The 26,082-nt window shown below is 43.2% G+C and overlaps 1 protein-coding gene and 1 pseudogene across 1 annotated transcript; one reads left to right on the plus strand and one right to left on the minus strand.

Moving 5' to 3' along the window:
* Positions 1–7,380: 7,380 nt before the first annotated feature.
* On the plus strand, positions 7,381–9,108 carry inha (inhibin subunit alpha). Its single transcript, XM_029660792.2, has 2 exons — positions 7,381–7,968; positions 8,166–9,108. Exons 1-2 carry the CDS (start codon positions 7,653–7,655, stop codon positions 8,906–8,908), a joined length of 1,059 nt encoding a protein of 352 aa, XP_029516652.2. The 5' UTR covers positions 7,381–7,652; the 3' UTR covers positions 8,909–9,108.
* Positions 9,109–9,269: 161 nt separating this feature from the next.
* Positions 9,270–20,610, minus strand: LOC115129850 (gap junction gamma-1 protein-like; annotated as a pseudogene).
* Positions 20,611–26,082: the final 5,472 nt, after the last annotated feature.

Below are 26,082 nucleotides of genomic sequence, written 5' to 3' on the forward strand. Positions count from 1 at the left end.
TACTACTACTACTACTACTTGTTACTGCTACTACTATTACTGTTACTGCTACTACTACTACTGTTACTGCTACTACTACTGTTACTGCTACTACTACTGTTACTGCATTACTACTACTGTTACTGCTACTACTACACTGTTACTGCTACTACCACTGTTACTGCTACTACTACTACTGTTACTGCTACTACTACTACTGTTACTGCTACTACTACTACTGTTACTGCTACTACTACTGTTACTGCTACTGCTACTACTACTGTTACTGCTACTACTACTACTGTTACTACTACTACTACTGTTACTGCTACTACTACTGTTACTGCTACTACTACTGTTACTGCTGTACTACTGTTACTGCTACTACTACTACTGTTACTACTACTACTACTGTTACTGCTACTACTACTGTTACTACTACTACTACTGTTACTGCTACTACTACTGTTACTGCTACTACTACTGTTACTGCTACTACTACTACTGTTACTGCTACTACTACTACTGTTACTGCTACTACTACTGTTACTGCTACTACTACTGTTACTGCTACTACTACTGTTACTGCTACTACTACTACTGTTACTGCTACTACTACTACTGTTACTGCTACTACTACTGTTACTGCTACTACTACTACTGTTACTGCTACTACTACTACTGTTACTGCTACTACTACTGTTACTGCTACTACTACTGTTACTGCTACTACTACTACTGTTACTGCTACTACTACTACTGTTACTACTACTACTACTGTTACTGCTACTACTACTGTTACTGCTACTACTACTACTGTTACTACTACTACTACTGTTACTACTACTACTACTGTTACTGCTACTACTACTACTACTGTTACTGCTACTACTACTACTGTTACTGCTACTACTATTACTGTTACTGCTACTACTACTACAGTTACTGCTACTACTACTACTGTTACTGCTACTACTATTACTGTTACTGCTACTACTACTACTACTGTTACTGCTACTACTACTACTGTTACTGCTACTACTACTACTACTACTGTTACTGCTACTACTACTACTGTTACTGCTACTACTACTGTTACTGCTACTACTACTGTTACTGCTACTACTGTTACTGCTACTACTACTGTTACTGCTACTACTACTGTTACTACTACTACTACTACTGTTACTGCTACTACTACTGTTACTGCTATTACTACTACTGTTACTGCTACTACTACTACTGTTACTGCTACTACTACTGTTACTGCTACTACTACTGTTACTGCTACTACTACTACTGTTACTGCTACTACTACTACTGTTACTGTTACTACTACTGTTACTGCTACTACTACTGTTACTGCTACTACTACTGTTACTGCTACTACTACTACTGTTACTACTACTACTACTGTTACTGCTACTACTACTGTTACTGCTACTACTACTGTTACTGCTACTACTACTACTGTTACTACTACTACTACTGTTACTGCTACTACTACTGTTACTACTACTACTACTGTTACTGCTACTACTACTGTTACTGCTACTACTACTGTTACTGCTACTACTACTACTGTTACTGCTACTACTACTACTGTTACTGCTACTACTACTGTTACTGCTACTACTACTGTTACTGCTACTACTACTGTTACTGCTACTACTACTGTTACTGCTACTACTACTACTGTTACTGCTACTACTACTACTGTTACTGCTACTACTACTGTTACTGCTACTACTACTACTGTTACTACTACTACTACTACTACTGTTACTGCTACTACTGTTACTGCTGCTGCTACTACTGTTACTGCTACTACTACTACTGTTACTGCTGCTGCTACTACAACTGCTACTACTACTGTTACTGCTGCTACTACTACTGTTACTACTGCTGCTACTACTACTACTACTGTTACTGCTACTGCTACTACTACTACTACTGTTACTGCTACTACTGTTACTGCTGCTGCTACTACGACTGTTACTGCTGCTGCTACTACGACTGTTACTGCTGCTTCTACTACGACTGTTACTGCTACTACTACTACTGTTACTGCTGCTACTACTACGACTGTTACTGCTGCTGCTACTACTATAACTGCTACTACTACTACTGTTACTGCTGCTACTACTATAACTGCTACTACTACTGTTACTGCTACTACTACTGTTACTGCTACTACTACTGTTACTGCTACTACTACTGTTACTACTACTACTACTGTTACTGCTACTACTACTGTTACTGCTACTACTACTACTGTTACTACTACTACTACTGTTACTGCTACTACTACTGTTACTACTACTACTACTGTTACTGCTACTACTACTGTTACTGCTACTACTACTGTTACTGCTACTACTACTACTGTTACTGCTACTACTACTACTGTTACTGCTACTACTACTGTTACTGCTACTACTGTTACTGCTACTACTACTGTTACTGCTACTACTACTACTGTTACTGCTACTACTACTACTGTTACTGCTACTACTACTGTTACTGCTACTACTACTACTGTTACTACTACTACTACTACTACTGTTACTGCTACTACTGTTACTGCTGCTGCTACTACTGTTACTGCTACTACTACTGTTACTGCTGCTGCTACTACAACTGCTACTACTACTGTTACTGCTGCTACTACTACTGTTACTACTGCTGCTACTACTACTACTACTGTTACTGCTACTGCTACTACTACTACTACTGTTACTGCTACTACTGTTACTGCTGCTGCTACTACTACTACTACTGTTACTGCTACTGCTACTACTACTACTACTGTTACTACTACTACTGTTACTGCTACTGCTACTACTACTACTACTGTTACTACTACTACTGTTACTACTGCTGCTACTACTACTACTACTGTTACTGCTGCTGCTACTACTACTACTACTGTTACTGCTACTGCTACTACTACTACTACTGTTACTACTACTACTGTTACTGCTGCTACTACTACTGTTACTGCTACTACGACTGTTACTGCTGCTGCTACTACGACTGTTACTGCTGCTTCTACTACGACTGTTACTGCTGCTACTACTGTTACTGCTACTACTACTGTTACTGCTACTACGACTGTTACTGCTGCTGCTACTACTATAACTGCTATTACTACTACTACTGTTACTGCTGCTACTACTACTACTATAACTGCTACTACTACTACTGTTACTGCTGCTACTACTATAACTGCTACTACTACTACTACTGTTACTGCTGCTTCTAATACGACTGTTACTGCTGCTGCTACTACTACAACTGCTACTACTACTACTGTTACTGCTGCTACTACTACAACTGCTACTGCTACTACTACTACTACTGTTACTGCTGCTGCTACTACTGTTACTGCTGCTGCTACTACTACTACTGCTACTGCTGCTACTACTACTACTACTACTACTACTGCTAGTACTACTGCTACTACAACTGCTACATCTCTCTATATCAGTGGAGGCTTCTGAGGGGAAGGCGGCTCATAATAATGTCTGGAACAGAGCAAATGGAATGGCATCAAACACATGGAAACCATTCCACAGATTCCACTCCAGACATTACCACGAGCCTGTCCTCCCCAATTAAGGTGCCACCAACCTCCTGTGCTCTCTCTCTCTCTCTCTCTCTCTCTCTCTCTCTACACTGAGTGTACAAAACATTAAGTACACCTGCTTTTTCCATGACAGACTGGCCAGGTGAATCCACTTCAATCAGTGTAGATGAAGGGGAGGAGACAGGTTAAAGAAGAATGTTTAAGCCTTGAGACAATTGAGACATGGGTTGTGTATGTGTGCCATTCAGACGGTGAATTGGCAAGACAAAATATTTAAATGCCTTTGAACAGGGTATGGTAGTAGATGCCAGGCGCACCGGTTTGTGTCAAGAACAGCAACGCTGCTGGGTTTTTCACACACAACAGTTTCCCGTGTATCAAGAATGGTCCCCCACCCAAAGGACATCCAGCCAAGTTGACACAAGTTTGGGAAGCATTGGAGTCAACATGGGCCAGCATTCCTGTGGAAAGCTTTTGACACCTTATAGAGTCCATGCCCCGATGAATTGAGGCTGTTCTGAGGGCAAAAGGGTGGGGGCAACTCAATATTAGGAAGGTGTCCTTAATGTTCTGTACACTCAGTCTATATCTATCTCCCACTCTCAACGTCCTAGACATATCAGATAACACTGAGGAAGTTTTGGCAGAATAATGAAAACCTGGCAATTTGCAAACACTCCTGACTATGAACAGAACTCCCTCATACAGCTGAGCCCCAGCTATGGTAAACTAGTAGACAACTGGTGAGTTCAGACCATCTTCTGGCCACCTTGTTGTACTGCAAGAGCCCTTGAAACAGCCCCATGAAAATCATTAAAAAATATTTAACTAGGCAAGTCAGTTAAGAACAAATTCTTATTTACAATGATGGCCTAGGAACATGAGTTAACTGCCTTGTTCAGGGGCAGAACGACATATTTTTTACCATATCAGATTGGGGATTTGAACTAGTAACCTTTTGTTTATAAGTGTTAAAATTCATGTTGAAACACTAACCACTAGGCTACCTGCCACCCCAAAGATGAGGTGGACTCCCAAACTAAAAGTTACTTCCTACCTTCTGTCCTAGATTACTTGTCCTCTTGAAATGTTCTTGAGAGTCATGTTGGGATTTCAATGCATCATAGGACAAAAATACAGGACAGTGGTGATGATAAGAACAGCAGCATGGGAACTACAGTAGCTATGAGATATGTAAAGATATGTACCCTGGCTGCGGTCTATAAACTAGTTCCCCAGGCCTGACTAGAGACATGTGTGGCTCCATGACTCCACTCTAGTCACACGAGAGAGCTGACAATGGTACAGATAATCTGTCAGGGAGTTGGTCAGTTATGCAGGAGACTGCCCGTCTGCCTGGCCAGTACCACTTTCAGAGTTGGCCAACACAACCTGGGGCTTAACTTAACTCTCTCTCTGTATAGAGAGAAGGACGTGTTTGCAAGAGAACGAATGTGTGCTTCCGAGGTTATTGTATCTCGGTCTGGTATGTTTATTCCCCACTGAGACAAGTTGTAATATCTGACCTTGTCTATGAAACTGTATTCTACACTGCTCAAAAATAAAGGCACAGAGCAACCAAGGCTGAAGTCAATCAACTTCTGAAATCAAACTGTCCACTTAGGAAAACACATTGAAACACATTTCACATTTGTTTGCAAATGGAAAGACAGGTGCTAATTATAGGGACATTTAGCAGCGCCCCAAAAAGGAGTGGTTCTGCAGGTCAGACCAGACCACTTCTCAAGTTCTCCCACTGAAAAAGATGAATGCCTGTAATTTTCATCATGGTAGCATGAACTATGACAACAAACAAGTGAGAAGGTATTTGCAGGATTTTCCAGGATGGCATTTCAAATTATGGTGGAAAATAAGGTTTGCTTGTCTGTCAAAACGTTTATCCAGACATTATATCCCCTTTGTTGCAAGGAGGAGCAGGAGGAGCACTGTAAGCCCTCAAAATGACCTCAGCAGGCACAAATGTGGTATGTTGCCCATTCCTCAAACGGTCAGAAACAGATCTCCTCTGAGGGTGATGTTTTGAGGGCTGTTGCCACAGGTGGGGGTTGTGCTTACAGCCCAACACCGTGCAGGACGTTTGGCATTTGCCAGAGAACACCAAGATTTTCTATGGGGTTGAGATCTGGCACCCTTTGCTCTTCCAGGAAAGAAATGTTCACACTGAGCACGTGACAGACGTGACAGAGTCTGGAGACGTTTGGGATCATTGTCATGCTGAAAGACCTCCAGCATGACCGTTTCATCTTCAATGCCCTGGTGTGATGGTGGCTTTGTTACTTTGGTCCCAGCCCTCCATGTGCTCGCAGGTCATGACTGCCATTAGGTCCCCCCGAGATGAGTTCTGGGACCCCTTTGCCATATGCTGGTCTTGGATCATTTTCCTCCTAATGCAAGACAATGAGATCTAATGTGGCTGGTGGAGCCAGCAGATCCTGCAAAAGGAGATTGATGCAATGGACTTGTATGTCTTCCATTTCCAATTGAGCACATTGACATTTCTTCCATCCACCAGTGCACACGCTGCACCACAGACTATCCAGGAGTTGGCAGTGCTTCCCAGGTCTGGGAGGTCTAGATCCCTTTCTGGTGACCATTGACACCTCATTGGAGTCTTGCCCAGGCGTTGTGGGGGTTGGCACGTGGAGACTGTTTGAGCCTCATTTTGACTTGTTTTAAGGACAGTAATCAAAGTTGGAACAGCCTGTGCCATTTAATTTTGAGTGTGACTCCAAATCCAGACCTCCATGGGTTGATAAATTTGATTTCCATTGATCATTTTTGTGTGATTTTGTCAGCACATTCAACTATGTAAAGAAAAAAGTATTTAATAAGAATATTTCATTCATTCAGATCTAGGATGTGTTATTTTAGTGTTCCCTTTATTTTTTTGAGCAGTGTATAATTCCACAGATGCAGGCAGGCAGAGCCCCAAGGCTGAAGTTGGATAAAGAAAGCCTGATTGTTATTATTTTCAAGACACATTAACACACACATTTGTTTGGTGGGAAAGCAGGTGCTATGATGAGGAACATACACATCTGTTGGGTTCATTATGATGAAAAATAAATAATATTGAACCTTTATTTGATCAGGGAGTCCTACTGAGACCAAGGTGTCGCCTACAGATGAGCCTTATGAAATGACTACAGCAGCACTGTGAGTTCACGTGTGATTACTGTTGTGATCTATTTGTAACACTTTGTATCTTCTAAGGGGGTTGCAAAGGGTTCTTGAGTCGTTTATATAAACAGTTATAATACATTATTTCAAACTGTGGTTCATTTTCAATAACTGACCCCAATATCTGTTTACGTTTGAGTCATTCAGCAGACACTCCTATCAGGGTGACTTACAGTGCATTCATCTGAAGATAGCTAGGTGAGACAACCACATTTCCTGCACTTACAGAGCCTGTAAACCGTTCCATTTCAGACAACACCTCTTTCAATCGTGTCTTATCTGGCCCTGGTGTTTTGGCTAATACTTCTCCTCTGCTGAAATCTCCTCACACCTCCGACACTAAATACACACTATGTGTATTAAAGAAAACCTTAACACGAAGGAACAATACCTCAGAAATGGTTTCAAGAACAAAGCCCTTACCGCGAAACGCAGACTGTGATCAAATACATTGTAACTTCCAATCACCCACAAGGTCATACTCTGAAGTCTTTCCTCTGGATAATGACTGCATAACAATAACATAGGTCTCTCTCTCACTCCCTTTTTCTCCAGTGTCTAGATAGGCATGGGTAGGAGGCAATATTATTCCATGACAAAACAATGGATAAGAGAGACACAGTGCTCTGCATTGGCAGAGAACCTCCAAATAATACAGGACTTCATTGACACCACTTTCCCACCAGCTCAGGACAGAGAAGGATCTACACTACTTCACCTCATCCACTAGAAGTTTTGGCAAAATCAATTGACCCATTTGGTCACCTTACCAATTATTAGACAGGGATATTTCACCTACTTGGATTACTCAAACTCAAAGCAATTTTCCACCTCGATCTTCATGCTTCACAACCTTCCCCTATAGACTGAAGAGATCTGAACCATGCAGAGTGGTCCTTCTACCGTCCTCTCCTGTGCCCTGTTACTCCTGTGGACCCAGACCCTGACCCAGGCCTGCCAGGGGGACGAGCTGCCTCGTGACGTGGTGTTGGACTGGTTCAAACAGCGCCTCCTGGATGGGTTAGGGCTGGAGCAGCCCCCCGAGCCCAGCCACCAGGCCCCTGACGGGGGCAGAGAGAGAGCAGAGGCGGGGCGAGGTCACCGGAGGTCCACCAGGGCAGGGAGGGCAGCCTGGGCACAGGACCACAGGAGGCATCACCAGGAGAGCCATGAGCAAGTCATCCTCTTCCCCAGCTCTGGTGAGTGAGAGTCCATATCCCTCTTTCTCAAGCTCTGATTAATTCCCTGTTCCTTTTCCCTTCTCTTTAGTCAATCTCTCTTCAATAGTTTACTCCAAAATTGAAGTTTGTCAGATGTTTTTCCAGACAACTGTAGGTTACTCATTTCCCCATCCAGTGACCTGGTCTTATTTCCACCATCTGCCTTGTTTTTCCAGACTCTACCTGTGATAGCTCAGACTCCCCATCAGAGGAGAGAGCCAGCAGCCACTTCACCTACTACTTCCAATCCTCCCTAGACAACCAGGAGTCAGCCATCACCTCAGCCCATTTCTGGTTCTACGCCGGCGAGGGGGCCAGCAGGAACATCACACCTCTCTTCCTCCTCACTTCAGACCAGCAGCTCCTCCAGGTGGCAGAGTTTCCAGCCAAGACCACCGCTGATGGCTGGACCACCTACCACTTCGAGCACCACCTCACCTCCCTGACCCAAGGCCCCTTCGTACTCCAGGTGCGTTGCCCCGCCTGCGAATGCCACGCAAACGAAGCCGACAAAATGCCATTCCTCCACCTGCACACCCACCCTCACGGCCCAGACCGCTCCCCACGGCGAGCGGCTGCCACCATTCCCTGGTTCCCATCGTCCATCGACCTCCTGATGCGGCCATTGCAGCAGAAGCCAGAGTACAGTGACTGTCAGCGGGAGATGATCAACATCTCGTTCCAGGAGCTGGGCTGGGACAACTGGATCGTTCACCCGAAGGTTCTCAACTTCTACTACTGTCATGGCACCTGCTCGGCTTTGGACCGCACCACTGCTATGCTGGGGATCAAACAGTGCTGCGCTCCGGTCCCCGGGACCATGAGGTCACTACGGTTTACCACTACGTCTGACGGAGGGTACTCCTTTAAATACGAGACCCTGCCCAACATCATACCAGAGGAGTGCACCTGTATCTAAGCCTAAAACCTCTGATAGGTTGTTTTTCAAAGTAAGATTAGTTATGCTGGTTTAATCTCGGCCTGAGCAATTTAGATGTAATTTTTTAAATTTGTTTTTAGGGAGCACCTAGGCTAGAACTAGAACTGATAGGCCTGTATTTGTCATGCACCAAGATTATAGAGCAAAATAAAGTTTGTTAATGATACAGCTACACAAGATGCATTTTTAATCAAAATAATTTAAGAAACTGAAATGGGTGTGCAGTGTGTTCTTCCTTCTTGCCACAAGAGGGCAATGCAGACTCCAATGAAGGCGTTTTAGAAGAAGTACCGAGGTCTACAGTGAAGTAATCATTCCAAACAAAGACATTGCAAAGTCATTCTGTTCAAATATATTTATTCATGTATTTCTATGGAACTTAACTCTACAGTTACAAAAACTACAAAACAATGTAACAAAAATACTACAAATATTGAAAAAAAATAGAACGTTATTTTTGTACCGAATTTAAAAAAACGAAAGGAAAAATGAAATGAACACAGCGCACGACACAATCGTTTCCAGCTCAACCATTTCAAAGAACCATCACATTATGACAGATAAGCAAATGTTGGGGCATTTGCCTCCTTGGAATTCCAGTACAAACATAAAAAAGTTTAAACAAAACAACTCACCGACTAGCATGAACAAAAGGAACCAGGACAGGAGCAAAATGACAGGTACAGGAGGACTACAGGAGTGTTTCAACAGCATGGAAGAACATTTATAGTCACAGGATTCAAGCATTTCCCAGGTATTTATCACATTTGGCCAATTTGTTGGAATGACTAATACACAAGGCTTTAACAATGAGGAGTCTCATGGAATGTCAAAACAATTCATTTTTAATTACTAATCCTCTGAAAAAAGCAGCACAGTTAACGTCCAAGATTAAGTTAAAAGCGTTCGCTAAAGAACTGCACTTTCAGAAAACCTCCCACCACCTTGTACACAACACACATACATGGACACACGAACATCCTCTTAATGTCTGTGCAAAAGGACATCCCCTGCAGGCAAGTGTTCACTGCAGTTCACTCTGTATCCAGCAACAAGCCCTGGCATAACAACATGTGCAGGAAATGCTTTTAAGACTTTGTTGAGCCTCGCTCTTCAAATTGGACCGACTAGTAAACTTTGTCAATAGAGAGGGGGGTAAATTAAAGCTTAAACTGGATGAGACCCATCCACCTGACAGACTACAGAAACTGACTGGAGAACACTTTGGAAAAGAATGACTGCGAAAAAAAATTGAAACAAAAATGGACAAACCAAAACGGGGTGTCGACTACATCTAGAAGGCTGTGCTTCAGCGACAGGCACTGCCAAAGTAGGGTGTGGGGTTTGGGCACGCTGAAACTTGAGACCAAAGTATTTGGAGGCACTCAAGTTGAACGAGTCAGGCGCTAAGGAGATTTGTACTGTAGCTTTACGGAAGCTTGGGCAGCTTTACATTTAAGTTGTCCCTGGCCCTTAATACTGCAAGGCCCTCCATCCCTCACACAACCACACTCTTCAGTCTCTCCGCTGTCTGGCTGTGTTCCCATGTGCTTCCCCATCCGTGGAGGGCCAGTTGGGAAGAGAAAGCAGGCAGGCAGTCGAGCATTAAGCAGGATTCAGGCATGTACTCCTGAGGGAACAACATGTTAGACAGGAAATAGAGGGATCTCTAGGTTCTCTACTACTTCATGGGAACAAACAGTACTGTGGGGTTATATAGGGTAATGTCATTCTGTACAGTCATTCAAAATGGCTTAAGGCACCTGGAACAGGTTCAAATAAACACAATGTCTGAAAAATACATATGGTACCTTCTTCAATCGCTCTTTTCATAGGACTGATAAAGCTAGAAACCTTCCTTCATATTGTTTTGACCCGTTCAGCAGTCAGATACTATTTGACATCCTTACCTTTCTCTCTGGCCGCCGCCTGTTTCTCCTGAGCCAAGTTGAGTCTGTTCTGCTCTGCAGCAGTGGTGTTGTTCTCAGGACTGCTGCTCCGTGACGGGGACCCCTGGCCCTCCTCGTTCTGGTAGGCCAAGTCCAGGTGCTGCTGGGCCATCTTCAGGTGCTTCCTCAGCCTCTCCAGGTCTCTGCTGGACGCCTCATCCCCCAGGCTCTCCCTCCCAGAGTCCCCCACCAGCGGATCTCTGAACTCTGCCTTCAGCTTGCCTGACGGGTCCTTCTTCCCCAGGACCGTGTGGTACCCTGGCGGGGCCGTGGGCCATGGCGGGAACTGCAGAGGGACCCCCGGGCCACAGGGGAAGAGGGTGGGGTGGCGTCTTGGCGCGCCCGCGAGGGTGTCACGGACCCGCCGACACCGAGATGGAGAATCTCCAGGAGGGTGAGTGTGGTGCAGAGGAGAGAAACCACGTACATGACCAGGAGGAAGATGGTCTTCTCGGTGGGCCGCGAGACGAAGCAGTCCACCGTGTGGACAGGGAGAGCGCATGCACACGTAGGAGTGCGCCACCTCGAAGCCATAGAGGACATACTGGCCTAACAGGAAGGCCACCTCGAAGCCGATGCGTGAGATCAGCGAACACACGTACACCTTCATCAGGCCGTCACGCGCGATCCTCCGCCGACCGTCGTGCTTCTTCACAGAGCCTGGAGACGAGGCAGAGACAAACTAACTCACTGACAGCAAGCCACAGGGCAAGTCACAGTAAAGGGACAGGTGTGATCCACACAGCTTTAAAGTCAAATAAAAAGTAATTTCCCTGGTGACAACTTCATAACCAGTGTGAATGAAAAGAGCAGTTTGTGTGGAGAAGCTGTGCCTCACCCTACCTTCTGTCACCTTCTCCTTGTCCTTCACCCCTCGATCTCCTCAGTGATCATGGGGTCCTCCTCTCCGTTGTCCTCTGCCTCCTCGTAGTCCCGCCGTGCCCCCCGGGTGACGATGGGCATTCTCCTCTTCCCGGCGCGATGAAGAGGTCGGTACTCAACATCGTCCATGCGGGCGATCTTGTGCATGGCAAAGCCCAAGTACATGATGGTAGGGGTGGTGATCAGAATCACCTGAAGGAGAGAGGGAGGGAGTGGATGGTAGACAGAGAATTCAGTCCCTGAGCAATTACTTACAAGTATATTAGCAGTTAATGGTTTGTTTGTGTCAAAAGGTTATACATCCCATCTGTTATGACTACACACACACACCTTATAGTTACTTCACCCTGAGAAAACATTTACATCTGCTTGACTCAGTCTCACCTGGAAGATCCAGAAGCGGACGTGTGAGAGAGGAGCGAAGGCGTCGTAGCAGACGTTCTCACACCCGGGCTGCTGCGTGTTGCAGACGAACTTAGCCTGTTCATCGTAGTAGATGGTCTCGCCCCCCACGGCCGTCAGCACGATGCGGAAGATGATGAGCACAGTCAGCCAGATCTTCCCCACGAACGTGCTGTGGTTGGAGATCTCATCCAGGAGACGCGTCAGGAAGCTCCAGCTCATGATGAGGCCTCAGCAGACACCTGGCCAGGAGCCCTCTCAGCTCTGGGGGGGAGAGGTGATGTTATTTTCAGTGTGACATTTACCTGAAAAGCTGTTTCTGGTGCGCCTGGCTCATCTTCAGATTTTTTTCAAAGAGAGAAAGAACACCCCGATCATCATGTCAGTTGTGGAGGTGGGGTTGGACGAGTGCTAGGAGCAAGAGGGTAAACTTCTTAAAACACACATCTCAAGTCAACACACCATCCATCAAGGTAAACAAATTATGCCATTCAAGTGAAGAGATGTCAGCAGAGAGAACTGGCTGCCTCCTGTACGGCGATAGACACTAGAGCTCCTGTCCAGATCCAGCGACACACTAGACTGTAGATCAGAGAAAACCACCATGCGATACACACGTGTGGATGTGTCACCCTGGGAGAGGTACAGATAAAACCACCATGCGATACACACGTGTGGATGTGTCACCCTGGGAGAGATGCAGATAAAACCAAGCCATCCATACTACAAAGTGCTAATACAGTCAATCATAACTTAGTATTAAGCCTTTTAATCTTTAGTTACTGTGTGAACTACAGGGGAGGTCCAAACTTCAACAGTCAAATCATTTACAGGTCTGGTACTCAACATCATCCATGTGTTCACTTAAATGTTTGATTCTTTATCACGATTCAACCAAGCCTGGCTCTTCAGTTAAACCAAAACATTCATATATGCCATTTAAAATCAGATGCTGCAAACCAGTTCTTATTGGCCCCTGAACATGAATTGAAAAAACAGTTAACTGAAAAGGCTACTTCCTATTCCTGAAAGAGAACTTTAATTACCTTTCTGGCATGACTAATTAAAAATTGGCCTCATTGACCCCAACTCTCCAGAAAAATAACACTTGAGCAATATTTGATTTGATCAATAGGGGGCACCACTCCATCCACAAGGTTCATAAATGATGAGCCATATGAGCACATAAGGAGGGCACAGGGAGGGTTGGATGATGACACACTCCCAGGTTAAATATTATTATAGGAACCAGAAGAGCAGGCGCCAGGTAGAATATAATGACCTAGTGAGAGTACTGTGGTAGAAGTACCACAAGATGAACGTGTTGCAACGTCCATGTCTCACACCCAGGCTTCAGATCTATGGCCATAGGTTTCCTTGTGAAGGATTTAACAAGTGTGGTTTCTGGTTTCACAATATGCTGTTTGCTCAAATGTAAAAAGGAGGTTGTTCATTTGGAAGCACAATAAAAATAAAGTTAAAGGTAATTTTTATAGACTGAACTGCTAGTGAACCATGTATACTGTCCGGTGGACCGGCCCAACAAAAATAGATTGACAGTTGAAAAAGACCTAACACAGGTCAGTCCATACTGTATCACATGGTACCCTAGTGGATTGTGGTTCCCACCTGTATTCTTACAACACCCTGTCATTCCAAACCCCAGCCTGCTCACTACCACCTCTAAAGACTGGGGTTGGCAAGTCACAGCAAGCTGGGACTTCACACTGGGGAGAGGAAGGTGAAGGGTCAGAGAAGCAAGGCAGACCAGATGGGAAAGCTTAGCAGCAGCAGGGTATAAAGACAAAGGACTGGATGGGGTCAGCCTGTAGAGTCACAGTATTTACCAGGACAGTGAATTATGCTAGATGAGGAGGCAGGTCAAGATAGAAGTTACTGCAAGGAAATAAATTGTCCCCAGTAAAGTGTGTACAGACATTTCAATGGCTCACTGTGTATATAGAGAGCTCCAGAAGTATCAGGAGAGTGGGATTATTTTGACTCTGTACTCCAGCAGCACTTTGGATATGAAATGATACAATGACTGAGGTTAAAAAGCAGATGTCAGCTTTACTTTGAGGACATTGCAATGGCTCACCATTTAGAAATCAGGAGTACCATTTAAGGCTTTGGCTCTGTAGCTCCAGGACATTGCAATGGCTCACTTGTGTATGAAATTAGTAAAAGGTTAAGTATTTTGCCCTATATTCATGGGGCGGGAGAGGGGATCTTTTGTTGCTAGCCTTTGAGTGTGCATTTATATGTGCAGATGTCAGCTTTCCTTTGAGGGTATTATTGGGTGAAACGGTTACAAATTACAGTACTTTCTGCCCCTGAACAGGCAGTTAACCCATTTCCTAAAAGTCATTGAAAAGATGCACTTGTTCTTAAAGATTTGCCTGGTTAAATAAAGGTTAAAAATAGCACGCAATGACGACATCAAGCTTGTGACTTTACAAATGTGTTGGATGCATTTGCTGTTTGTTTTTGGTTGTTTCAGATTATTTTGTAACAAATATTAATGAATGCTAAATGTTGTGCCATTTGAGTCACTTTTTAAATAGGAATATGTACGTTTCTACAGCGCTTCTTTAATGTGTATGCTACCAGGATTACGGAAAATAATGAATGAATCATGAATAATGATGAGTGAGAGAGAAAGTTGAGACAGAAATATAATGCACATCATCTGCACTTTAACCTCAGTCATTCCATCATTTTCAATATAAAGTGCTGGAGTACAGCAGCAAAACAAGAAAATGTGCCACTGTCCCAAAACCTTTATCGCGCACTGTATTCAACATGATGAACCTGTCTAGGAGTGTTCATCTAAAATCAACAGTCATCATTACTCATCTTCATCAAAGACCTCCATTTACCTTGCTGACTTTCTAGTTGTTCCAAGAAACAAGAACTAGCCCTTCTTTCCCACACTAGTCATCTCTGGTTTCATGTGGGTGAGGTGACACGACAAAGTCCTGATCTAGTGCCACTACCTGAGGGGATACCTCACCAATCTGCCATCCATGGGATTGCCAGGTCCTCTCAACTTGACCTTGGGAAGAAAACAAAAGTGCCCGCTTTTCCGGAATGGGTGCAGTAAGCAGATTTAACAGGCCTACTTGACCATCATTCTGTACAACTGAATCAATGTCTTTCCTAGTTTACCACTGCAAATCTGTGGCAATTAACCCTACACATTTTCACTGGACAATGTTTGTTCTTAACGATCACATGGAATGGAAAAAGTAACAACTTGTCTTAATACAGTATAGTAAATACATGGAGAAAAATACTCCCTGAACTGTTCACATCTAAAAATGTACCTAAATCAAGCCAATCATGATTGAGTTTATAATCAGTTATAATTAAAAAAAATTGTAGTTTCTAGTAACTTTTAAATAATATTCTAATTATAACATTAAAGATTAAATGTTTTGTAGGAAATATAATCCTATATTTTAAAATAAATATTTTAGATCATTGGGGCAGAAGTAGTGGTATCAGACTCTTGACACGGTAACAACATGAGATCGGCTGGTTTATTCTTCTGGGTTTTTGGTTGCAAGCAAGTTTGTTTTAAACACACAGGTGCAAGTGATCTCCTGTTAGTAGATATGCAATGGACCAGCATATTTAACAAGGCTAAACAGAACCTAGATTAGCACTCCTACTCTGAGACACTATGAATATGTTCAGTGACAATCTCAGTGATGGAATACTGAATCCTCTCCATTTCACAGTGTACTTTGAGAACACAACAGTCATTGAAGATGACAGGTATTATCTAGCCATTGTCTAAAATGTCTCAGGTCATTAGAACATCCAATGTCACATAATGGCCCATGTAATCAAACTGCTCTTCAAAACAAAAAACACTGTCCCAGCAGCCTAAGCATTGTGCAAGAAAATGAGTCATCCAGCTCTCTTCTGAACTTCCTTCTGGCTTTGAAAAGCAGTGGGTACCACCTTCCCAATGCGTACCATTTCATCTTTGGTCAATTGAGGCCTAGCCCAGCAGCAGCATGGTGCATTATCATTCAGAAACACATTTCCTATAAAATACAGGACAAAGAAACTACTGTTCAAAAAAGGCCATCTGTCATCTAGTGAAAATGTTCTGGGCAGTCAGGGAGTTTGATTAAGCTGAACCACGGTGCACCGGTCTATGGCCCGTGACGTGAACGGCAAAAGAGGTGAGGGAGGAGCGCCGTTCTCAACTCAAACAGTAATCTGCACCGTTTAGGCATGTTGTCAAGGCAGCAGCATGGTGCATCTTTCAGAAATATATTTTCTATAAAATACACACTACTGTTCAAAAGTTTGGGGTCACTTAAATGTTCTCATTTTTGAAAGAAAAGCATATTTTTGTCCATTAAAATGACATCAAATTGATCAGAAATACAATGTAGGCATTGTTAATGTTGTAAATTATTTTTGTAGCTGGAAACAGCTGATTTTTTATGGAATACCTACATAGGTGTACAAAGGCCCATTATCAGCAACCATCACGCCTGTGTTCCAATTATAATTTTAAAAGCCTAATTGATCATTAGAAAACCCTTTTGCAATTATGTTAGTGGGCTTTGTGGGCTATACTCAGCCTTGTCTCAGGATGGTAAGTTGGTGGTTGAAGATATCCCTCTAGTGGTGTGGGAGCTGTGCTTTGGCAAAGTGGGTGGGGTTATATCCTTCCTGTTTGGCCCTGTCCGGGGTGTCCTCGGATGGGGCATTGTGTCTCCTGACCCCTCCTGAACAGCCTCCAGTATTTATGCTGCAGCAGTTTGTGTCGGGGAGCTGGGGTCAGTTTGTTATATCTGGAGTACTTCTCCTGTCCTATTCGGTGTCCTGTGTGAATCTAAGTGTGCGTTCTTTCTCTCTCTCGGAGGACCTGAGCCCTAGGACCATGCCCCAGGACTACCTGACATGATGACTCCTTGCTGTCCCCAGTCCACCTGGCCATGCTGCTGTTCCAGTTTCAACTGACATGAGCCCTAGGACCATGCCCCAGGACTACCTGACATGATGACTCCTTGCTGTCCCCAAACCAGCTGGCCATGCTGCTGTTCCAGTTTCAACTTCCACCTGACTGTGCTGCTGCTCCAGTTTCAACTGTTCTGCCTTATTATTATTCGACCATGCTGGTCATTTATGAACATTTGAACATCTTGGCCATGTTCTGTTATAATCTCCACCCGGCAGAGAGGACTGGCCACCCCAGTGCCTGGTTCCTCTCTAGGTTTCTTCCTATTTTGGCCTTTCTGAGGGAGTTTTTCCTTGCCACTCTGCCTACACCTGCATTGCTTGCTGTTTGGGGTTTTCAGGCTGGGTTTCTGCTGAGACAGCACTTTGAGATATCAGCTGAATGAAGCTGCCAGGAGCTATATAAATAAATTTGATTTGATGTTAGCACAGCTGAAAACTGTTGTTCTCATTAAAGAAGCAATAAAACTGGCCTTCTTTAGACTAGTTGAGTATCTGGAGCATCAGCATGTGGGTTTGATTACAGGCTCAAATGGCCAGAAATAAAGACCTGTCTTCTGAAACTCATCCGTCTATTCTTGTTCTTTAAGGCTCTTCCAGAAAATTGCCTGAGATGAAGAAAGTTCTTTGTTTCTGGCCTTTTTCCTTAATCAAACCCACAAATGCTGCTGCTCCAGAATAGCCAACTAGTCACAACTGAGCAAAATGACAAGAACATTATGTCTAATTGTGCAGTTATGTCAAGAAGAACAGTTTTCAGGGTTAGTGCTAACATAATTGCAAAAGAACCAATAAACCTTTTAAAACGGATTAGCTAATACAATGTGCCAATAGAACACAAAAGGTATGGTTGCTGATAATGGGCCTCTGCACGCCTATGTAGATATTCCATTAAATCTGCCGTTTCCAGCTAACAATAGTCATTTACAACATTAACAATGCCTACATTGTATTTCTGATTAATTTGATGTTATTTTAATGGACCAAAACATTTTATTTTCTTTTAAAAACAAGGACATTTCTAAGTGACCCCAAACTTTTGAATGGAAGTGTTCCATTTTTTTTTAAACTATACTGAACAAAAATATAAAGGCAACAATTTTAAAGATCTCACAGAGTTGTTCACATAAGGAAAATCGGTCAATTGAAATCAACTGTGGATTTCACATGACTGGGAATACAGATATGCATCTCTGCATTCAAAATTGCCATTAATAAAATGCAATTGTGTTCATTGTCTGTAGCTTATGCCTACCCATACCATAACCCCACCATGGTGCACTCTATTCACAATGTTGACATCAGCAAACCACTCGCCAACATGACGCCATTCACGTGGTCTGCGGTTGTGAAGCTGGTTGGACGTACTGCCAAATTCTCAAAAACGGAGGCGGCCTATGGTAGAGAAATGAACATTCAATTCTCTGGCAACAACTCTGGTGGATATTCCTGCAGTCAGGATACCAATTGCACACTCCCCAAAACATCTATGGCATTGTGTTGTGACAAAACTGCACATTTTAGTGGCCTTTTGCCCCCATCCCAAGGTGCACCTGTGTAATGATCATGCCGTTCAATCTTCTTGATAAGCCACAACTGTCAGGTGGATGGATTATCTTGGCAAAGAAGAAATGCTCACGAACAGGGATGTAACATTTGTGCAGAACATTTGAAAGAAATAAAGTTTTTGTGCATATGGAACATTTCTGGCATCTTATGAAACATGGGACCAACACTTTTCATGCATTTATATTTTTTGTTCAGTGTAGTTTATTGGGGAGGCAGATAAGCATTTATTTTGATAAATCACTTTTGCACGTGAAAACAGAATCCTACTCATTACTCCATGTGTTCACCTACATCACCTTGGTTTTGAGACATCTTCAGATGCTAGAGCTGGGAACCTGGCTCACGCCCAGGTGGCAACCGGTTCCAAGACCAATGTAATCACTTCTAACCCGATGCAAACTTCTTCCACCAAGGCAACACGGACAACCTAGGCCTGGCATTTAAAGTAAACCCAAACAGCAAGAGAACACTAGACTAAATGGACCAGTAAAGATGGTCACCTGATAGGCTAACATGTGGGTGATATTTAAAAGGCTAACATGTGGGTGATATTTAAAAGGCTAACATGTGGGTGATATTTAAAAGGCTAACAAAAAAAGGCAGTTTAAAAGGCTAACATGATATTTAAAAGCATGTGGGTGATATTTAAAAGGGCAAATAAAGGGCAAATAAGCTACTAAACACTTCAAGTCCTCAAAATCAACAACTGACCAAGACAGAGAAGCTCATTTTCATCTGGACCAAAGCTCATTCTAGGCTACTGAGCCAGCAAAGGAATTTGGTTAATTACAAGTCAGTGAAGTAAAGACGGGAAATGGGAGTTGAGCAGTGCAGAAGGCCTGGTAGTGAAGGTATCCGGTTAAGGTACAGCGTGTTAACATTCCTTGGCCTCTAACCAAAAACAGAGATGGCCCAATGGTGTAGGCCGAGGGCACATGCATGAAACCACTGACTGCATGCTGTCGGTCACACATGGCAACCAATAAACCTACAAACGCCAGTCATTGAACTTCACTATGTCACTCATAGAACGGTGACTGTATGAAGTGGACTGTGTAGAAGGCCAATGAGCCGGAGAATTTAGATTAGACTTGTTAATTCACCATCAAGCGTTTCATTTGCGACTAAATTGGCTACACGCGTGTTAAAATGAACTGCTTAACGAGGGGTTGATATCTTGATTGATAAAAATGACTGATTTTAAGATTAAGATGATCAAGATAATGAATGCCTAAAAAAGTTTGACATCATGGCTGGAAGGCGTTTGGTAAAAAATAAAAAAATAGTGATGGAAAAAGCCATCAAAAACATTGGCCCGTAATTTGTTGATACGCTCAACTAACAAGATAAAAAACTTGATTCCGAAAAAAACATTTAATTGTAAATTCTGAATTTAGATTAAATGATTACAAAAGCAGCAAACCTAAGAGCCTTGAGTCAAACTTGCCCAAGAAAAGCTAAAGATCACACGATTGTAGCTTTGCTGACTGCGCGCACACAACGGTGGTAATTTAGGGGACAAAAATTATCGTTAAACTTTGAGCAAGAATTGATAGGCAACAACTTGTGGAAGGAATAAATTGACACTAGTAAATTAAACTGCGAGTAAAGCGTTTGTGAACCTGGTAAAAAAACGTATCAAATGATTATGGTTCTCCTCGCAAAAACTCACCTTTAAGGCTCAAACTGTCCTTCTTGTTTTCAGCCTTAATTCCCCTCGTAGCCTCTCCAAACTATCAACAACTGTTCTTTCTCCTCCGCCGCTCTTTCATAAACTACAACCCCCTTTTTTAACCCATTCGGTTTTTGTAGTACCATGTGACCCCTGCATCCATGTCTGGGCCCCAAACACATTCATGCAGGACAAAAGAAGAGTCCCGAAATCCCTTTTCTCCTCCTACCATACCTCCACGTAACCCTGCCCCGTTTAGGAGGCCCTTATCTGAAACGTGAGATATACTAGCTGACTAGATACTGTTTACTGTAATTTTAGTTCACACTTTTTTGTATCATTTTATTGCTTTTCTCAGATTAATTAAACAAAGAAAGACAGATATTTATCTCTACAATCAAAAAACACAATAGGTAGGTGCAGTTAAGGATCTGCTTTAACTTTATGAGGTACTTATTTTGTTAGTTATACATATGTCACAATTTAGGCTACTTATCATCAGGGCAATGAAATATGAGAAATATATATATGGGGGGGGAGAGAGCATTTAAAGAACAATCTTTTGATTGTGAGCGCTCCTTGTGTGTGAGGTAGATCCTGCTCCAGCTGCTCCCTGTCTTGTTGGTTGTGTAGATAGGGAGAAGGAGTATGCTATAACAACATGCCCCCTGCTGTCCTCATCAAACAGTTGTAGAGCTGGACCAGAGCCAGATCAACTCTCAGCTCAACACTGTGAGAGAATGGCTGTGGTATTCCACACCAGCCCAGCTGTGTGCCTGTGTCCAGATGGCCACAGAATGTCCACTCTAGTTATGTAGCTATGTCTAATATGTATTGGAAGTCTACTGGGGAAATGGAATATGCATTTCTGTCACTCGTGTGGTAAATTAACAATATCCTTATTGATAGCACAGGAGGTTGGTGGCACCTTCATTGGGGAGGACAGGCTCGTGGTAATGTCTGGAGCGGAGTAAGTGGAATGGTATCAAATACATTAAACACTTGGTTTCCATGTGTTTGATGCTATTCCATATGCTCTGTTCCAGACATTATTATGAGCCGTCCTCCCCTCAGCAGCCTCCACTGATTGATAAGATTGTGTATTGTGTGTCATACATAGCAAGATGCCAGTGAATCAATGTCTACAGCATCTTAAACCCAAAAGCATACCTTCCAAGTGAGTTTGATAAAAGTAGAATAGAAAATATCAATCTTGAGTCGAAGCACCTGTTGCCTGAACTCAAGCTTGGTATTTTGGCTGGTCTCAGCGCACATGCTCTGACAATTAAAATGGGCTGTGTGTACACATTCCTCCACTGTTAAAACCTTTAAATTCACACATAACAGCTTGCATAGTGGTGCCAACATCCGATGTTTGCCATATATGGTATGGTAATAGACAGGTCCCACTGTAACGTCCACAAACCCAGAACCCATCTATCACAGGCTTATTTGCCAAACAAAAACCTTGTTTGAAATAACAGGAGACAGATTTAATAGGGTAAGTGCTGCTGGAGTTTATTGTAACAATACAGAGTTCCTACGTCAAACATGTGGGCGTCATGCAAGACAAAACAGGTCCGCTAATGTTGTTTACTACCACTGGTTTATTATGCCATAGGTGTGATCATCAAAAGCATAATCCACTCCTACTGAATCTCTTTAAAACACCCTCCCAAGAAAATATTGCAGTTTTGAAACTGCAGTAAAAGTGCAGTAACTGCAGTCGACTGAGGTATTTTGGATAGAGTAATTGCAGAATAACTGCAGTTATACTGCACTGTAACTGCAGTTACACTGCAAAATTACTGTAGTAAAAAAACGGATGCAGTATTTGCAGCATACTGCAGTTAGACTGCACTTTAACTGCAGTTATACTGCATTGTACTGCAGTTAAACTGCATTCTTTTTTATTAAGGGCACTGGGTAAAGACATCAGTTCAATGTTTAGTTTTGCATTTGGTTGAGTTGTCAACTAATGTGAATTCCACATGAAATCAACAAAGCATGTCACCATGTTATTGGATTTATGTTATAAATTAGGAGGAATTTACCTTGTGCTGATTACTTTTTGCAAATCAAATTGGCTTTCACTTAGATTTATTTTTTGGTAGGTTGATACGTTGATAACAACCAGTTTTTGCCCAGTGGGTCTTTAACACATTCCTGAACAGAGTCCCATCCCATCTTCACAGCCAGGAAGGGCTCATTGCCATCAACAAAGCCCTTCCAAAAAATTATTGCAGTTTTGAAACTGCAGTAAAAGTGCAGTAACTGCAGTCAACTGTGGTATTTTATACACAGAAATTGCAGAATAACTGCAGTGTTCTGAAGTTCGACTGCATTCTAACTGCAGTTACACTGCAAAATTACTTTATTTTAGTTATTTTGAGTGCAGTATTTGCAGCATACTGTAGTTATACTGCACGCTAACTGCAATATTTTTTCGTGGGGGGTATATTTACTACTTACAGGTGGTATGTTGACTCTCTTTGGTGTCATTCACAGTGCTCAATAAGGAACTGCTGGTCTTTACTCTGGAAAAACAAACAGAAGAAAGCCCCTCCCTGCATGGGGCAGTGACAGCAGGACTGGGACACTGCTGTCTTCTCCCAGGGGTGGGCAACGCTTGAGTAGCATTGCCAGAGCAGTGTCAAGGGCCCCAAGAATGTTGCATGAAGTGTGTATGTTGTGATATTTAACACTACTATCCCAATCCTTCTCACGCAAGCAGAGAAAATGTCCCTCTTCATCTCCATGTGAATGTTAGTCTATCACCTCTGGGTCTTTTAGGCAGAGTTTAATTAGTGTCTCCTTTGGGCAACTGTTGATCAGTACAAATTAAGCCTTAACATTTTGACGTATGTGCCTGCCAGATAGATCGGATGTTTTACTTATCTGGTGCTGTGTTCCCCTGTGTTCCCTACCATTTGGAACCACTGGAGGGGGGAGGGGGGAATCAAATAAAAGTTCTTCATTAGCCATGTGGTGGGTTGATTAGTAGAGTTGTGCAAATAAAACATTTTATTTCACATTTTAGTCATTTAGCAGACACTTGTCCAGACTGACTTATAGTACCAAGTGCATCCATTTTCATACTTTTTTTCGTACTGGTCCCCCATGGGAATTGAATCCACAACCCTGGCATTGCAAGCACCATGCTCTACTAACTGAGCAAACAAGAACTACTTGAAAATGTTGAATATGTGTGTACAGGGGTGTGGGGGCTGTGCTTTGGCAAAGTGGGTGGGGTTATATCCTGCCTGATTGGCCCCATCCAGGTGTAACATTGGACGGGGTCACAGTGTCTTGCGACCTGTCTCAGTCCCCAGGATCTATGCTGCAATAGCCTATGTGCCAGGGGACTATCATCAGTCTGTCTTGCCTTATCTGATGTACTGTGTGTTCTTAGGCATGCTCTCTCTATCAGAAGAGGCTGGTGGGAGGCTGCTATAGGAGGACAGGCTCCTAGTATTGTTTCCATGTGTTTAGTAGCATTCCATTTTAATTCTCCTCCATCTCTCTATGTCTCCCGTCCTGGAGGACCATGCCTCAGGACTACCTGGCCTGACGACTCCTAGCTGTTCCTGTCCCGTCCACCTGATCGTACTGATCCAGTTTGTTCTGCGGTCCTGACTGCTGCTGTTGACCCGACCCCGATTCACCGGCCACTCTCTCATCTCAGAACACCTGGTCATGAAAAGCCAACTGACATTGACTCCCGAGTTGTTGAATTGTTGCCCTCTCTATAGCCACCATGGTTATTATATGACCCTGCTGGTGATCTATGAATGTTTGAACTTCTGGAATGAATGGCCACATGTACTCTTAACTCCCCACTCGGCCCAGCCAGAAGAGAACTGCAGTCCCCTTTGAGCACGATTCCTCTCCAGGTTTCTTCCTAGGTTGCTGCCTTCTAGGGAGTTTTTCCTAGACAGTTGTGCTGCTTTCTCTTTGGAGATTTGGTCCTGACCAATCTCTCCCTGAAAGGAAATCATTTAACATCTAGAGGGTTTTAAAGTGCTTCCTTCCTTTCTTGTGAGCCCTGACATGACAGGAATGGATAGACAGACTATCAGTGTGAAGGTTAAGCCTATAGTACACATGAATCTATTTCAAAGCTTCGTGTAACCTTTTCAGAATTTGTATTCCTCCTATGAAAAATGTCACTTGGTGTGGAAATGTTCTTGTATTACACAAAAAATCTTAGGAATTGTCAAAATGTTTCATTGAAGAACCGCAAGGGGGTCTGATGGGGCAGAAAGTGATGATTATTGGTAGTTGTGTGTGTCACGTGGATGCCTGGAGGATTAGCGTGACGATGGGGATGGGGGGGGGTGCATTGCTGCGGTTGTGGTTGACGTTGGGCTGACTGTGTGAGAACAATGAAAAACCCCTCTGGAACTACATGATTACAGAGGGAAAAGTAGCTATTGGAACTTTCTCACTGTGAAAATGAAAGAGTTGGACAAACATGTGGAAATACAGTGTCATAAGAGGATGTATTTGTACCACAGATATGCATTTTTATTTAAAGTACAAAAAGCTATAGTTTTTTATCATTGATTTGCTGACGGTAAATAAATTAAGTTACACACATCTGTTTGTCGTCCACTTCTACACATCTTTTCATCTGTCTACATCAAAAATAGTATTCACTTGACATTCACAATATAGTTAAACTGCACTAGAGGTATTAGCATAAGACTATACATTTTAACAGAAAGCTACAAACCAACTAACATCTCCCACTTTAAAACAGGTCAGTCAGAACCCTTCCCTTTCACATTCCCTATCATGCGTATTCTGCACTTTTCCCAAGAATACAGAACACAGATACTGTCCCGGTTCATTGCCTTGGCTGCAACTCTTCACTTGGGTTGCCCTTTTCCTTTACATAATCACAGTGCATAGAGACATCAAAGTCCCTGATTGAAAAGAACTAAGAGGTGTCACATCAGAGGTGTCCGGAGCGGAGCCTCACGGGACGGATAGAGAGCTTTGTGCCGAGCGTGTGATGTCACAACTCACTGTTCCAGTCCCAGGACTCCTGATGAAGTCACAGTCCACTGAGCTTCAGAGGAATGGACTAACCTCCCTTCATAACACACACCAACAATTACCCCCAACTCACATTTTTGCTTACCCCTTTCTCCCTCCTTATCCTGTCCTCACCCCCTGAAAGAAACACATGATTCCCCCTCACCCCTTTCACATATTCAAGGTGCATTAGAACGTAGCAGGACTGGCAACACCACAAGGCACTCTCCCTGGCTGGCTATACTGGCAGGGTTAGAAAATGGACAGGATTCAGATGAGGCGTTAACAGATCAGTGCTTTTGTAAAAGTGAACAAACATGAGGAAATCATAGTTGGCTACAAACCAGGTAAACATACTGTCCTATTGAGGGTCAAGTCTGACAGTGAAGACAGACAGACCCACACTCACACTCAGGCATGCGCACACACACACAGTTGGAAGGGTGGGTGTTTTCCCTCAGGCTGGTAGGGTGAGGTTGGTGATGGCGAGTTTGACTCCGAACATGTTCTCCCATTGTGTTCTGACCCAGACCAGCAGGCCCTGCACCAGCTCTGCACTGTCAGAGTGCAACGACCACGTCTTCTCCTCCTTCACTATCTGCACAGGAAACACAGACACTCACATGCTCAAATCAAATCAAACTTTATTTGCCACA

The sequence above is a fragment of the Oncorhynchus nerka genome, linkage group LG2 (assembly GCF_034236695.1).
Source record: "Oncorhynchus nerka isolate Pitt River linkage group LG2, Oner_Uvic_2.0, whole genome shotgun sequence".
Lineage (NCBI taxonomy): Eukaryota > Metazoa > Chordata > Actinopteri > Salmoniformes > Salmonidae > Oncorhynchus > Oncorhynchus nerka.